This window comes from Mycteria americana, chromosome 24 (assembly GCF_035582795.1).
Source record: "Mycteria americana isolate JAX WOST 10 ecotype Jacksonville Zoo and Gardens chromosome 24, USCA_MyAme_1.0, whole genome shotgun sequence".
NCBI lineage: Eukaryota > Metazoa > Chordata > Aves > Ciconiiformes > Ciconiidae > Mycteria > Mycteria americana.
The window spans coordinates 401,372-417,680 of record NC_134388.1 but is presented as its reverse complement, the minus strand read 5'-3'; the positions used below and the strand labels follow the sequence as shown (position 1 = coordinate 417,680).

The 16,309-nt window shown below is 40.8% G+C and overlaps 2 protein-coding genes across 2 annotated transcripts in view; both read left to right on the top strand.

Moving 5' to 3' along the window:
- The window catches only part of LMNB2 (lamin B2), a 43,185-nt gene extending 29,959 nt beyond the window's left edge, over positions 1-13,226 (top strand). Inside the window, exons 6-12 of the mRNA XM_075523911.1 lie at positions 2,436-2,561; positions 2,763-2,983; positions 3,593-3,881; positions 4,402-4,509; positions 5,339-5,458; positions 6,585-6,686; positions 7,913-13,226. Coding sequence (XP_075380026.1) covers positions 2,436-2,561; positions 2,763-2,983; positions 3,593-3,881; positions 4,402-4,509; positions 5,339-5,458; positions 6,585-6,686; positions 7,913-7,954 — 1,008 coding nt within the window. The 3' untranslated portion in view covers positions 7,955-13,226. The remainder of the gene's footprint in view (positions 1-2,435; positions 2,562-2,762; positions 2,984-3,592; positions 3,882-4,401; positions 4,510-5,338; positions 5,459-6,584; positions 6,687-7,912) is intronic.
- A 2,268-nt stretch (positions 13,227-15,494) lies between these two features.
- TIMM13 (translocase of inner mitochondrial membrane 13) lies at positions 15,495-16,277 on the top strand. Its single transcript, XM_075524262.1, has 3 exons — positions 15,495-15,719; positions 15,900-15,968; positions 16,045-16,277. The coding sequence occupies exons 1-3, from the start codon at positions 15,582-15,584 to the stop codon at positions 16,141-16,143; spliced, it is 306 nt and encodes a 101-aa protein (XP_075380377.1). The 5' UTR covers positions 15,495-15,581; the 3' UTR covers positions 16,144-16,277.
- The last annotated feature ends 32 nt before the right edge of the window (positions 16,278-16,309 follow it).

Genomic DNA, 16,309 nt, shown 5'->3' with positions numbered 1-16,309 from the left:
CGGGGTCTTTCCAGCTTGCCAATTCACCCCGAGGATGTGAGGCTTGTTGCTCCCTAGTCAGCCTCAATCAAAGTATGGCTAGGGGTCAAGTGTATCCATCACACCTGTGCAAATCCTGAGTTGGCAAATCCTAGTTCATCCTGCACTGGCGACATGGGAGGGAGTAGCAGCTTTGTTATTGGTACAATTGCTGGTTATAGGTTTGGTGGGGGGTTTTTTGGTTTGGTGTGTGGGTTTGTTGTGTTTTTTTTTTTTTTTTTTTTTTTTTTTTTTTTTAATATTCATTGCCCTACCTGAAGGAATTAGGCAGCTGCCAGTTTTCTGGTTATTGAAAATACTTGCCAATAATTACAGCCACTTCTAATTCTCTTGTGGTGGAGAAATTATGGTGCTGGTAACATTGTTCTCCTCTACCCTTCACTGAGACTCCGTTTGAATTCTTTGGTTTGATTTACAGTTTGAGAAATATTGATCTACAAATATTTAACTATTTCTTATGGCAGCAACAATATAGATAATAGATACTAAAAACAAAAATCAAGTACAGTTAGCAGTCTTGCGATTATTCACAGAAGTTAGGAACATAAGATATTTTTATACAACAAGGTATTTTGATTACTTGCCACAGTCTGAAGAAGATCCAGGGTAGATGCCTAGTAGAAAAAAAAAAAAGAAAGTCTGCAAAATACAGACTTAGAGAATGAAAAAGTGACAAGATTTGAACAGGGGGTGAATAAATTAAGCTTTTTTTTTTTTTCTGGTACATAAAAGATGGTTGTTATGGATGAAGTTGGAATGTGAAGGGAAAAACGGGCTTAGCTGTGAACTTCATTCTGTGGATTTCTGGATAAAGATGTGTCCCTGTTCAGAGAAAGCCTGAGCTGTTAAGGAATATGATGTCAAAGCACATTGTTAAGTTTAGCCACTTAACTTCTCCAGGATGAGAAGGTCTTGGGTAAAAGCTCACTTCTTGCTCTGACCATGATCTTTGACAATAAGCAATAGAAATTCTAAATCTGAGGATTTGGCACTATGCCAGCATAGTGGAAGTGAATGGTTGTCAGCATTCAAATAATTTTTAATTTTAAACTGTACAAGAAGTAATGGAGTATATATTTGACTTGAAGTTCCTTCAAAACCCTTAGCCTAAAGAAGGCTCTATGTGTGTCTTCTTCCCTACTCAGAACCCTGTGAACAGCAGAGCTAATGAAGGTTAATTTTATAAAGCTTTGTGCTGTGTGGCTAAAGAACACGTTTTGCCTGTAACTGTTCTTAGAATTGGGACAGTTTAGTTCCTGGGTGGATTCCATGGTGTGTAGCAGAATTGTTGAACTCCAGCTGCACGGCATGAAAAGGATGCTTTTTCTAGCTATCTACTTTGATGAAACTTATCGTGTAATAGCTTTGAGCTCTGTTGTTGCTCTGTCAGATTTGGTTAAAATTAGCCACTAGAAATGAAGCTTGTTCTCTAGGTGAAATTAACAAAAACTGAAAACAAATTGAATGTTGACAACTATTAGGGAAAGAATACAACCAAAAGCATTGTTTTGCCTCTGGGGCAGGATGTCATCTGGAGTGCTGCAGGTAGGTTTAGTGAAAGTAGGTTTACCTTGAAAAGGTAGTACAGAGTAACACAGAGAAGACTAACAAAGACAATTAAGAGTATGAAACAGGTCCTGCATGAAGAAAGTTTAAAATAAAACTTCACCTGGGAAAAGAGATGAGGTGAGGGAAGGCAAAGATCCAGTGGATGTCTGTAAAAGGATAAATAGCACGGAGAAGGTGAATGAGGAGTGATTGTTTATTATTTTTCAGTAGAAGTAGGGACAGTGAATGTCCAGTGGCAGATTCAGAAGAAACAAAAGAAGGTTGCTCTTCATTAATATATAGCTAAACTCCTTGCCCCATAAATTCAAAAAGCAGAGACAATTCCTGCCTGAAAAATCCACTGAGAGATAGTAAGCATCAAAATACTGTCTCTGGCTTAGGAAGTCCCTGAGTTGCAAATAGCCAGCTGATACATAATACCTGTGGAATATTTTATTGAGCTTAGTCCGCGGACATCCAGGGAACTGTTAGACCAGGATGTGAACTAGGTAGCCTTTGCTCTGACCCAGTGTAATTGTTCTTATGACAAACAGGCAGATAGTGTGATCCCATGAACCTCAGTTTTTGGAAACTGTAAGGCTGCTTGTATAATGGAAGGGCTAATAGACTATTTTTTTTAATAGCATAAGCAAATCCTATAGGAATAGGACTGAAACAGATTTTCCTGGTCCTTAGGGCATTTCCTCAATGTTATGCAATTCTTATCATAAACTTACCAGATTCCCATTTAAAATTATTTAAGATTAAATAGCTTCTATTTTTACCAAAAGGATATTTGCAGGATATCTAACTCGATGCAAGTGACTTGTATAAAACTTGCCTTCCAGCTAGAGAATGCCAAACTGTCCTCTGACCAAAATGACAAAGCTGCTGGTGCAGCTCGAGAGGAGTTGAAGGAGGCTCGCATGAGAATAGAAGCTCTCAGCTACCAGCTTTCTGGCCTTCAGAAACAGGTAAAGGGACTAAATTTGCTTTCATCTCTAATACAGAGCACTGTATTATGTGGATATATTAACATTTCTGTCCCTTCATATTTTCTGAATGTTATGGAGAGAAATCTTTGTTATGTTTATTTGGGAGGGAGATGAATTTTTAACTTTTTTACTGTACCTACATAGATGCCAATTGGGTTTTCCATTGTGCTGTCTACCTAGGCTAGTGCAGCAGAAGATCGCATTCGTGAATTGGAGGAAATGATGGCTGGTGAGCGGGAAAAATTTAGGAAGGTGCTAGATGCAAAGGAGAGGGAAATGACAGAAATGAGGGACCAGATGCAGCAGCAGCTTACAGAGTACCAGGAACTCCTTGATGTTAAATTAGCACTGGACATGGAAATCAGTGCTTACCGAAAACTCCTGGAAGGAGAAGAGGAAAGGTACGTACAGATTCCACATTCTTTTCTTAGGACTATCAGATGTTATTTTCATTTCTTATGCTTATTTTTTACCACTTGAGCAGGAACGCCCAGATTTTGTTTCACTGAAATCATACTGGCTTCACACCACAATATGTTGCATGGAACACTTACATGGGACACTTGCAAGTGTTCTCATCTGAACACCATCTTTATTTTCTTTTGGTTTTTTTATAATGGTCTTAGAGTACAGTGGAATATATCATTCTGTGCTTGACATTCATCTCATCTTTTTATTTAAGTGCTTATACTTCTCTGTTTTCCTGTTTTTAAATGATGTGGCCCAAGAATAGTGTGTTAGGTAGTAGATATACTGGAGGGGAGGGTTAAGTGATCTGTGGTGCTCTCATTAGCACTGCTTTCCATGTCACATAATCATACTACCAGAAAATTTCTGAGGGATGGATAGCCCCTCCCTTCTCTTAGATGCAGTCCTCCTGACACACACAGTGAGGCTGCTTTCAGCCTTGGGGCATATTACTGTCTGGTTCCTGAGTATATTGTAGCATGATTGCTTTGTGTGTAGTTCCCTGAATGAGTTAATTAAAATGCTTGCTTTGTTGTATTAAGGTTGAAGCTCTCTCCAAGTCCCTCCTCCCGTGTGACAGTCTCTCGGGCTACCTCCAGCAGCAGCAGTAGCAGTACTTCACTTGTTCGCTCTTCCCGAGGCAAGAGAAAACGTATTGAAGCAGAGGAGCTCTCAGGCAGTGGAACAAGTGGAATTGGCACTGGAAGTATTAGTGGCAGTAGTAGCAGTAGCTTCCAAATGTCCCAGCAAGCTTCAGCTACAGGAAGTATCAGCATAGAAGAGGTAGACCTGGAGGGCAAATATGTTCAACTTAAGAACAACTCAGAGAAGGTGAGTGTCAGTGGAACTCCTAGAAAACAAGAAGGAGGAGCTAAATTGAAATGTTTACACAGCCTTTTGTAGCATGAGTAAGTGGAGTCACTTGGAGAGCAGGAGCAACATCTCAAGGTGCAGCATCCTGCAATAATTAACAGGAGCATTTGAAAGTTGAGCGTTACAGTGTGCTAGCACGAGTGTAATGTTTGCTGCAGGAAGAGAGCATAGTTTTGTGTCCCAAATGTCTAAACATGTGCTGGTACCTTGCTCATGTAAATAGCTTTGCTGGCTCTAGCAGAACTTTTTTGTGTGAAATGTGTATCTCTAAATTTTGCTGAATGACTTTATGGGATTTACACTTTAGACTATTAGTGGGTATAGAAAAATACTTTCAAGTTAGAATGCAGAAGTCTAACAACCATGTAAATAAATTTATATTCACATTATTCTAATAACAAAGAGACCTAGAGAAAGCTCTGATGAATGTTTGCTCTGTTTTGCTCACCCTAAATAACCTTATGACTCTCTCCATTAGGATCAGTCTTTGGGTAACTGGAGACTGAAAAGACAAATTGGAGATGGAGAAGAAATTGCTTACAAATTTACTGCTAAGTATGTCCTCAGAGCTGGGCAGACCGTAACAGTAAGTTATGCTTACGATACGTCAACAACAAATTCTTTTGTTGATGCTGTGGCAGTTGTAAATCTGACGTTTGGTACAGCCTGACTTGGTGTGTGACTTTTGGTTTCATGGCTCTTGCTTTAGAGGAGGAGGATTTCAGTTATAAAAATGCAGAACAGAAATTGAATTGGCACAGAGGAAGTTGAAGAAAAAGATATTTTGAGGAGAGGGTCAAGGGCTGTTTGTTTTCAAACACCTTTGCCCAGGTTTGGAATCGTCCTCAAGCTCTTAATGAAATAGGAACATACCAGAGCATTCACTCAGTCTAGTAGACTCTAGTTAAGACTAGATGTTCTCAGCCTTAACTGTAGTAGAACAGCTGCTTTTCTATAATTCTGTATTTTATTTTCAGTCTGCAACAGATGTTCTTTCAGAAGAAAAAAATGTCTGTCTTCTAATTAGTTCCAACTATTTCTATTTAAGTATCAATTGCTCAGATAAAACATATAAAACACTAAATTGATACACTACAAGCTGCATTTTGTCTTGGCTCCATACATTATAGTCATTGAGACAGTGGTAGGAGGAATCTGTGTATACAGAAAAGAATTGATGACTGCAATATTAGATAAATTTTTTTCTCTTTTTTTTTTAAATGGCTAGTGTTACTTTTTGTTGTAGACTGAGAATAATATCTTACTACAAGTAATGGTGTAGTTAAAAGCAGAGTAAAACTACCATTGGAATTCAGAAACAAAACTGGTATGTAGAGAGAAGTAGGAGAATTAGGGGGTTCTGTGTATTTAAAAATGTGCATAAATAGCTAATTACAGAATGTCTTCCTTGCTAGATTTGGGGTGCAGATGCAGGCGTATCTCATAGTCCCCCTTCTGTTCTTGTGTGGAAGAATCAAGGCAGCTGGGGCACTGGAGGAAATATCCGCACATACCTCGTAAACTCTGAAGGAGAGGTAGGCTGTGTCTGTAGAAAAAAGCTGTGGGCTGGGTTATCTCCCTAACTCTTCAATTGGGGGCTGGGGGGCAACGACGACAAAATCCTAATTTTAAGATCTCCCCTATTGTCTTCTAAAATAAGACAGTTTATAACACTGAAATAAATATCTGTACGTATCTCTGGGATTTTGGGGAAATTTTGGAAAACTGTGGTCATCATCCTGATTACATCCATAGGCTTTTTTTTCCTATTTTAGAAAAAAACACCCTGCTAGTAGAGAATTTGTTTGGAATTTGAGTATGTATTTTCAGAAGAGACAATAATTATTGCTGGCAATTCAAAGTTACAGTATATAGTAGCTACAATATTCTGGGATGCAATGTAAATATTAATGTAGGAAGATAGCTGTCCTTTCAATGTTGGAAGTGTATCAGAAGTTTTCATTTGGCAGAGGTTCTGTGTATTCTGCATTGTCCTACATCTGCCCACAAGTGATTTTTTTTTTTTTTTTTTTAAAACCATCCCTGCAGAAGACTCCTGCAAGGGAGGATCGTGCTTTGGCTGTTATTCATAAATGTGCCATTATCCCAGTGATCTGATAGAAATAGGAAGGTGAAACAGACCACAGTTGTATCAGTTTTCATTATGCCTTTCTTGCTGGCAATTCTATGGAAGCACTTTGTGCAGGAACAGCAGCAGCACAGGACAAGGTAGGAGGGAGGGTCATTTGTACAAATAGAAAGCTAACTGGCTTAGTATTCAAATAGAAGTGGTTAAACTAGTATCTGAAAAAATTTCAAATCCATGTCCATTCCTACTGTGGTTACCTTTAGTGTCCCTGCTTAGAAGTGTGTTTAAGGCGACTTTTTCCACAAGTAGAAATTTGCACCTATGATTTCAAGGGTGCAAGTGTGCAGAAGAATTTCTTACTACTAAGAAGTGTTAAACATAATTTAGTAATAAAGGAAGCTTCCTGGGGTTCTAGAATTCTTTTTAGTGCCTGGTTTGGAAGACAGTCCTGATAATTGATATATGCAATTGATAGAGACTATTTAGTAGAAATTAGGAATATTCTTAATGTTGTGTAATCATACTGACTATTTGTGTAATCTACTGGCCATCTTATCTGTCATTTTGTGTAGGAAGTTGCAGTGAGAAGTGTTACTAAATCAGTAGTCGTGCGAGAGAACGAAGAGGAAGACGATGAAGCAGAGTTTGGAGAGGAAGACCTTTTCAACCAGCAGGTAATACGATGCAGACCAGATGTTTAACTTGTACCTCGTTTATTGGATTAATCAGGCATAAGATTTAGGGGAGGTCCGTTCAACTTTTGCCAGCTCTGAGCTTCTTGGTCCATTTTCCCAATGGATGCTTGCAGAGGACAATCTCAAAGTGGCTTGCAACCCTGCAGCATTACTACAATGCAGAGAGAGAGTATAATGTGAGCGATTCTTCCAGGAACTGCTGCTTGAATCAATGTTACAGCTCAAGCAGTGTCTAATGTCGGGTCAAGATGCCAGGGTATCTATGGAAGTATGTGACAGATCACAGATTTACAGCATCGCAATGACATAGACTATTTTTAGGGTTAGTAAGATTAGTTTTAGCAGTCGGTGTTCCTCCCATTCCAGTATTTGCTTCTCTGTAAAAGAGAGTCTGTGGCATTCTTGTTGTAAGCAAAATGTAACCATTGGGAAATATAACCACTAAGAACCAGGAAAGGGGGAGTGCTTCTGTTGCTGCAAGCTTCAGCTTATTGGTTTATTTTCTGATAGTATATACCTGCTACATCTGAAATAAACTTGTTTTTTCTTAATAATAACAACTGTATGTTTTCATAACCCTTCGTTAAGTACTGTGAAATAACTGACCAGCAGTTGGCAGAGTGAAAAGGAGAAAGATAGTTCATACAGGTGATACCAGAAAATATTTTAAATTTATTTCAAACTCAAGCGATTTGTTCTCCTGATCAGTGGCCATTAGTAGCTCTTTTCACAAAGAACTCATTCTGTGCAGGTTTGAAGTTGAGTTCTGAAAACTTTTTTGGTCTCCAGGAGATTGAGCAGTGTATTTGTAGTATAAAGCAGCTGAAACAGAAACTTTTTTACCCAAAGCAGCAGCTATGCAGCATAGATCTCTCTGATGGAAACATAATTTGAAATAAAGGAAGGAACTTACTATTCTAAAGCTAATGACATCACGATTTTCATTTGTCATCTGTATCAGTGTTGAAAGTGTGGAGATTAACCAATCTACCCATTGTAGAAAACCACAACCGGAGTAGAGGTGTCTTAATCCTGGCAGTAGACTGTGGTGTGTGCTATGCTTTCTCTGTAGTTGTGACGTTCCCTGAATATAACTAAACTACAAAAAAAAAATGCTTTTAACAACTGAGATGATAACCAGACTCTAGGCTTACAATATGAAAAGCTAGTAAGAATTGAGTTCAACTATGTCTGTCTTGTTTTAGGGGGATCCCAGAACAACCTCTAGAGGATGCTCAGTGATGTGAAGAAAAAAAAGAAACTATTATTTGCTGATTTTTTTCATTTATTTCCTTTTATTTTTGCTATTTTTTCCCTCCAGAGCCACTGAAAACTATTTTTATATGCATCATCTGATTTCTTTGAAGTTTACTCCTTGGTACATTTTTATAAAAAAAAATCAAAAAAAAAACCTTTACTGAACAAAACTGCTAGAATTTTTAATAGATTTCTTTATTTTTCCCTCTTTGTTGAAACACTATATTGGAATACAACATTTTTCCCCATACAGAGTTTAAAGTCTTACGTACAAACCTGCAGCAGAAAAGAAACTTTTAGCTAAAATGGGATGAGACTCCTTGAGTGTATGGTAAATCTATAATTGCATATATAACCAGGATAACTTAAAAGTTTTAAGAAAGCATGTTCATCTGCAGGGCCCCAGGAGAAATCCACAGTAGTGTTTCCTCCATACTTTAAGAAATGGTAGTATCTTGCCTGGTAGCCTCAGCAGTGTTCAGCTTAGGAAAATTAGACTGCAGGTTCATTAAAAATGCTACTCCACCAAAGGGAGGTTGCATTTTAGACATTCAGGACTGGCTCAGGACCGTGGCATCAATCAGGACCTACTCCATGATTTGACAGCCTAGTGGTAAAAACATCTAAGTCTGTCAACACCTTAGCTCCATATCATTATTTCAGAAGATGGAGAATGATGGGTTCTGCTTACTGAATATATACACCACCTTAATGTATGGAAGTGTCAAAACCAGAGTTTTAACTTTATTTTTCAGGGGATTTTGACATTGTCACAAATGAGACCTTGTTAAATCATGGACGCAAGTTGTGATGTACAGTATTTGTGATGTTAAGCATCATGATTTAATGCTTTTGACATTCAGCATTAAACAGAATGATTAAGACTTTAGTTGTTAAAAATATTTTGACTTTTGGCAATGATAAATATTGGGGATTTTAAAGGTTATCCTGTGTAAATGTTGACTTAAAATCAGAGCTAGATGCAGCTTGTTCATACTTCTCCTATGTTCAAAGGGGCATTGTCAGATATCTTAAGGATCAGTATTTGCAAAAATAGTACAGAAATAGTGTAATGACTTGTTAAAAGGAACTGCTGTTGTTTAGGACATAAGCATTGCTTTGCAATGTTCAAATGCTCGAAGTAAAGTCTAACAGTGAGTGAAGGGAGAATAATGCTTTTTATTAAAAAATGCTTTGTATGAGCAGCAGGTGACTTTTATTTCAGTATGATGCATTTTGTATCTGACAGTGCCCCTTTAGCTTAAGGTTTCTTCTGCTGCATTTCGGTGGAGATAACTCTGACTCTCATAAGGGTTAGTGTTCATATAGTAGTGCATCTTTTAAGCACTAGGAAAAATACTTGACTGCTCCAAAGAACGTATTGGCTACTGTACAAGCAAATGTTTTTTCTGCTAGTAACTAGTTTGGATATAAAATTTGGATACCATTTGATGCCAGTGTAGAATCCTGTTTTTACCTGCACTCTTGAACTCTGATCTTGTCATTCAAATAGTTTAGACTCATCAAACAAGCTACAGGGTTTGGATGTTTTCGGTGGCTTTTGGACATTATGTTCTCTGAACAGTATTGTGACTGACAGATATAACCTAGAAAGTCAGTTTAGTGGCTTTGACTGATGGCTTTGTAATGCAAGCAGGGTGGGAACAAAAGGGTTTTTTTTTTTTTTTAAGCTTAGGGATTTATTTTGCCATTTAAAAATAAATCAAATATACTACTTTTCTTTGAGTGGGATGACTGAATTACTGAAGTTAAACTAATACAAATTTAGAATTATGTTTTAGTCCATTATGAGAAGATCCATTACAAAAAAGCAGTATGAAGATTTGGCTGTTTTTGGGCTAATGGGATAACTTTATTGATGTACTTAGCTGTTTTTCTAATGTAAGTTTCCCACTCTGCTTGAGTAGAAGGTTAACTATGTAGTAAATCATGTCTATTTCTCTGTAAAATGTATCTAGTGAAATTATGTTTCTCAGACATACTGTTATCAGTTACCTTTTTTAAATTTGTTGTTATGCAAATGAATGCAATCAATGTAAAAGTATTTTTGCAATGCACCTTCCAACCACTGGACAGCATTTCCCTTTCTGACCCACAGCTTCTATAATATACTTACATAATGTTTGAGGGCTTTTTGCTTTTTTTTCCTAAAGATCTGTATTTATTTTTTTTACATTGGCCAGTTTTCAGATTGCTTATTCTTCAAGATTGTCCTGTAAATTTAAGATTGTTCTGTGATCTTAAATACTAAAGCAATTAGTGTGTAGTTCAGTTGCATTTTTTTTCTGTGATTTTTTTTTTTTTTCTGTAAAGAATGGGCTAGGAAAGGCAGCTTGAATGAGGAAAAACCTCTTGCTACCTGAGCCATAGTTTTCTTCACAGCTACTGTATGGGGAATGTGTCGTCTTGTAGCCTTAAGGACTGGTGCTTGCAGATCTCTTGTGATGAGCACTGTGCCCTTCTGTAACAGTCTGCAGAATTTGTCCTTAGATTTGGAACTGTGTCCTTTATAACTTTGGGAACAGTTTATTTTATTCTTCAGTACCATGTTTAGGTATATACAGGTGTTCATATAAAACAGTGATTGACACTGTGGGAAGAGCTGAATGCCATCAATCTAAATGTGTGTAATTCTGTCACCACAAGTGCTTTCTAAAAGGCTACTAAAAATATGAGAAATAATTCCTAGCTGTAAATTACAAGACACAGAAAAACTACTGTATTCTATGTGTACTTTCTTTTTTGTGTGTGCATCTTCTCTAGAAACCATCCTTTCCTCTTCCTTTTGATGCTGAGCTTCAGTGTAATGTTTAAAGTTGGTGCTCCATACTGGGAGCTTTTTGGCTTTACCAAACCAAAAAGCATTGTTTCTTTCTTTTCTGTCTTTCAAGTATTTTTTTTTTTTCAGGATAATTAAAGCTTTTTGTTCAAATAAAATCCAGTGTCCCCTTGCCCTCTTTTCCTATTTGATCCTCTATGTGAACCACTCTTGAAGAAGCTGGAGGATAGTCAGCATTTCTACTCCAGTGTCTGATACCAGGTGTAGAGCCTCAAGGAGAAATAATATGACTTGTCAGGAAAAAAATTATTTTAAGGCTTCTCTGATTAGGAAAATTAACCAGTATAGGTTTTATCAGAGTAGTTACTTGAGTGTAACCACCCATATGGATGTTCTTATTCCAGAAAAATAAGCAAACAACTTTATTCTGGATGAAATCATAAAAAAATTATTGCTAAATTATTCTCACTGGTTAAGAGGGGCAAGGAGTAACAGCATAACTGCAGCAGAATAGTTAAGCCAATCTTTTTGTTGTGTAGATCATAAGAGTATCATATAAAATATGATAAACACATACTACCTACTCCTAAGTTTGTACCATGTGAAAACGCTTGTGTCAGAACAAGTCCATCCACCTGCAGAACCATCGGTAACGTGGCGTCCTGCAGTGTGAGATATGGTTACAGAGAGCCTCTGACATTTCATGCCACTTCCTTCTCCCTTGCTTCTGTATTTGTAACTGTAGCTGTTGTGTTGCAGTGACTTATTCCAAGTAATAGAGTGGCTATGATTCCTTTGTTGCTGCACAGCTTTATTTCTCAGTGCCTCTACTTAGGCTAGTTTGGGACTCTAGATTTGCCCTGGCAAAGACCATAGTTTACACTGATGCATTGATCACTTGTCTTCAGCACCGTTTTGCGATTAGATGAGAGTTGGCTGGCATAGTTTGTGTTTGTACCAGGAACCAAAAGTCTCAGGAAGAAAATAAAGATCTGCTTCCCATGACCTGTAATGTAAAAGCCAGATGTGCTTGTCTGCAGCTTGTATTAGTCAAGAAAATTGTATTGCAGCGTGAAGCAGACCATACTGTGAAAGGAGATCACTTAATGTGCATGTATATCCTTGAGCAACGGGACACCTCATGTTCAGTTCAGGGATCTTACTGTTTTTATACACCCTTTTTTCTTCTTTTTAATGCTCATCCTGTATAAAGGCCCTTTAACTGCAACCTGAACAGGGGTTAGTTAGAAGCAGCTTGTAGAAATCTTCTCTACACCCCAGAACATTTGAGAATTGTTTCTTTTGTGTGCATCAGAAATTTTGATGCTGTATGAAAACATGCATGCTGTATGTTTTATACCTCTTGTAGCCACTTTTCTCACTTCCTCACTGTTAAGCCATTCTATCTCTTCTTTCTGTATCTTCTTTTGAAAGTCTTACCTCTAAACAAAGGCATTATCCACATTTGATACTGCATTTTATTGCCACTGTTGGGTCCAAACCCTGTGTAGGCAGGAAACAAAGCCTTGTTGTAAACCAGTGAGTGGAAGGTGAGATAGTGATTGCATTTTTCAAAGCATTGTTTTAGCTAAATGTCAAGACAAATTATATTTGAGAGTTTCTTTTCTCACTTAAAATGGCCTGGGAAACAGAATTTTTATTTGCCCTTCAATATGCTTAGCTTTAAACCAGTTTAAAATAATTGAAAGGTTTTTTTTATACAAGACCATATTTACATGCAATTATTGTTTGTAAACATAATGCCTTTCTTGAAATGCTAAGGTCTAGAGAGTGAACAGAATGCTTAATATTGAAAGACTCCGTTCAGAATACCACAAGCAGTGAATTGACTTGGAGTTCAGGAAAATAAAATGTGTTTTATTGAACTTCCAAATTTTCTAGTTAGCTTTTAAAGAAGTGATGATTCTGTGTTAATAAGGTAGATGTAATTGTGCATTCCAGCTACCCAGATCATCCTTACACTAAAATTACAAGCAATAAGCTATTTTAAACAAGTTTAAGCCAAAATGCTTTCCATTTGGGCACAATAGTACCTTCTCAGTTGAACTCTTATTTTCATAACAGTGATGCCTTGTGACTTGAATGGTGATTTTTTTTTTAACACAATCTTTATTTAGATAGCTCTGGTTCTAGGTCACTGGTCAGTTTAACTGACCACCTTCGGGTCAGCTGCTGCAGAAGAGTTTTTGGAAGGTTCAAGTTTTTAAAATAAGGAATTGTGAAAAAGGTTGCAAATTGAAATACAAAGACAAAATGATGAAAATGTTCACATGGAACTTATGAAAACTACATAATGAATCTAGACTTTATCATTTCAAAGTGGGTTTTTTCTTTTTAGAATATGCATGCCAAATGTCTTGTCTTTTTCAATGATTTGTAATATACATTTTATGACTGGAAACTTTTTGTACAACACACTCGAATAAATGTTTTGCATTTTATTTGTTTCCTTGTTTCATTTAACCAACACAGAGGCCATATGGGTTGTTTGAGATGATTCATCCCAAGGGACCTTCCTGTGTGTAGAGAGATAGGGGACAATGAGCTATCTGCACTCCTGAAAGAGATCAGCTGAAGCGTGTGGTGTGCTCCGGAAGCAAATGAACGCTTTCCTTTGAACTGTGCATGGATGCAGCGCTCATGGAAAGTGCTGTCTTCAAAAGCAGAGGGAAGAACTTGAGTAGCTGGAGCAGATAAACTTCCCCTTCCTTTCTCTTCACCCTGCTGACCTCTACAGCCCCTGCACTGAAGGGCTGGGTTCCCTTTAGCCCACTTGACCCTGACTTGAGAGAACAAGAGCAGGTACCGAGCTGGGGCAGTGATTGATTCTTAGGAACTAGGAAAGGGGCTGAAGCATTGCTGTGAGCTGCTGTGTTTATCGTTAGCCTAGCTCAATTTCCAGTCCATTTCTTTTCACTAGTCTGTACTCATTATAAAATTGTACCCTAGGCAACTACCCCATCTTTAGCACTAGCTGATAATTCTGCAAGGTGTAGGAATGGTTTCTTTTTCAAGTGGACAGACCCACAGCCAGGATGATATTGTCACCGAAATCGGGAATCAAACTCCTAAACACCAATGTAGTATGAAGAAGCAGGCATTCTTTATTATGGTGCCAGATGCATGGGGGACCGTTCCACCTAGTGTGCATATTGCAGGTTACATCAGCTGAAACTTATATTGTCCAATTACATACATATGCATCAAATTTCCTGGAATAATCATGCATATTCATTCTGTTTCCCAGAACCAATTATCATATTTGCATGGTCATTATGCATGCATCCTTGAGCTCTGAGGGGCTTCTGTGGGGGCCTCTGGTGGTCCTTGGTGGTCGTACAGGTGTGTCCTTTAGTTGACCCCTTCTTCTGGACATGCACAATCCCACCTTGCTTAGGTAACTTGCTTCCCTTCTTCATGGTGCATGGTCCCTAACAATGATTTGACACCCTTAACACAAACCAATTATTCTAACCACCCTCGACTTGTCAGGATGGGCTGGGGCTGTACTGGGAACATAGCAGCATGTCTGTACTACTCCTCGTCCAATTGTCTTTGGGCATGGCAGCATATCCATAGCCATAGATGTACAAACACAACATTAAGGTATTGCCCACCCTGCTCCTATCTCTATGTTGCTTAGTTACAAAAGAATGAACTAATCATTTTGGTTACATCTGGTTACAATATGGTTTACAATACTCTCTCTTCTGAGTGTGGGCTCTAGCTAGTGAAGATGAGAGTAGTTTTGGCTTTAGCTCTGCTGTAATGCTCAGTTCCTTGTCTCACAGAGAGGTAAGCAGCGATCTCCTTTCTGTACATCACATCTACTCCTGGAAAAAGCTCTTTAGCATTATCGTCTCCCATTTGCTTCTGCCAACTTCCACAGCATTCTTACATTCTTACTTGATGGAGGATATACCATTGTGGAATTAACACAGTCTTTAAGGGTATAAGCCTCTTACCAGAGCCATCTAAGGCAGAGCAAACCATCATCATAGCCTCAAAGGACAGAATTAATTCCAGAGAAAATTCACCTGGGAGCTGCTCTCTGTAGGGAGTCTAGATCATAATGCTCGTATTTCATGTCAGGATGTAGTTGTGCAGCATTTTCCTCTGTGGTAAAGCCGGTACCTTCCTGTTGCCTGTGTGTGGGGCTGCGCTGAAAACCCAATACTTACATGCTGTGCTGTATTCAACCCGCAAACTGTCCCGGGCCTGGTGGACAGCCCAGCCCAGCCCCATACCAGCCGCCCGCACTTGCTCCGCTGGGGAGCACGAAGCGGGGGCGTTACCTGGCAGCCCGGGGAACCGCCTTCCCTCGCCCCACCACTGCGGGTGGTGCGGACGCGCCTCCACCCTCAGGACTTAAAATCTTTCTCAGGGCCACCTCCACCACAGTCGGTGATGACAGCAAACTGCATCTCGACACGGGCCGGGGGCCGCTGCCCTCACCCCCGTGCCCGGGGGGGCCACGAGGCACCGTGGTACAGGCGTCCCCCCGTCCCATTCCCGCCCCGCCCGGTTATGGCGGGGAGCAGGCCCGCCCCCGGGGCCTTCGCGGGCCGCAGCCCGCCCTCGCCGCCCCGGCTCCGGCTTCGCTGAGGCGACAACAGCGGCCCGAGCCCCGCCACCGCCCCCGGCGAGGGGAGAGCAGCGCGGTGCGCTCTGGGAGCGGCCGTGCCATCCGGCGGCCGCCCCGCCCGCTAGGCGCGGTGCACGCTGGGAGCCGTAGTCCCGGCGAGGCGCCATTTCGCCGGCAGCGTGGGGGCCGCCGCCCGCGGTGACTTTGCGGCATGGAGGGCGGCTTCGGCTCCGACTTCGGCTCCGACTTCGGCTCCGGGGGCGGCGGTGGGGGGAAGCTGGACCCGGGGCTCATCATGGAGCAGGTGAAGGTGCAGATCGCTGTGGCCAACGCACAGGAGCTCTTGCAGGTCAGGAGGGGCCGCGGAGGGCGGGCGGGGGCTGTCCCGGTCCCGCTCTCGCTCTGTCCCAGTCCCGCTCTGTGCTGGGCTGCGGGGGCTGCCCTGCGGCCCGGGGGAGCCCGGCCGTGCCGCTGCCCCTCAGCAGCGCGGGGCGGGGGACGCGACCCCTCTCACGGCCTCTCTCCGCAGCGCATGACGGACAAGTGCTTTCGGAAGTGCATCGGGAAGCCCGGCGGCGCGCTGGACAACTCGGAGCAGGTGAGCGTGGTCGGGGAGAAGCGGGGACCCGCGGGCCACCCCCCAGGGCGACCGCTGAGGGGTCTCTGTCCCACAGAAGTGCATCGCCATGTGCATGGACCGGTACATGGACGCCTGGAACACGGTTTCCCGAGCCTACAACTCTCGGCTGCAGCGGGAGAGAGCCAACATGTGAAGCACCCCGGCTCCTGGACCAGGGAGGGACCATGTGGGGAAGGGACGAGCGGCCAGTCCAGGTGGTTGGGGGCGAAAACCTGCTGCCTTTCCAGCCCCTGCCATGGCAGAGCAATAAACCCTCGCTGAACCTTTTGCATCCGTTGGCTTTTATTAGCACCAGCCCC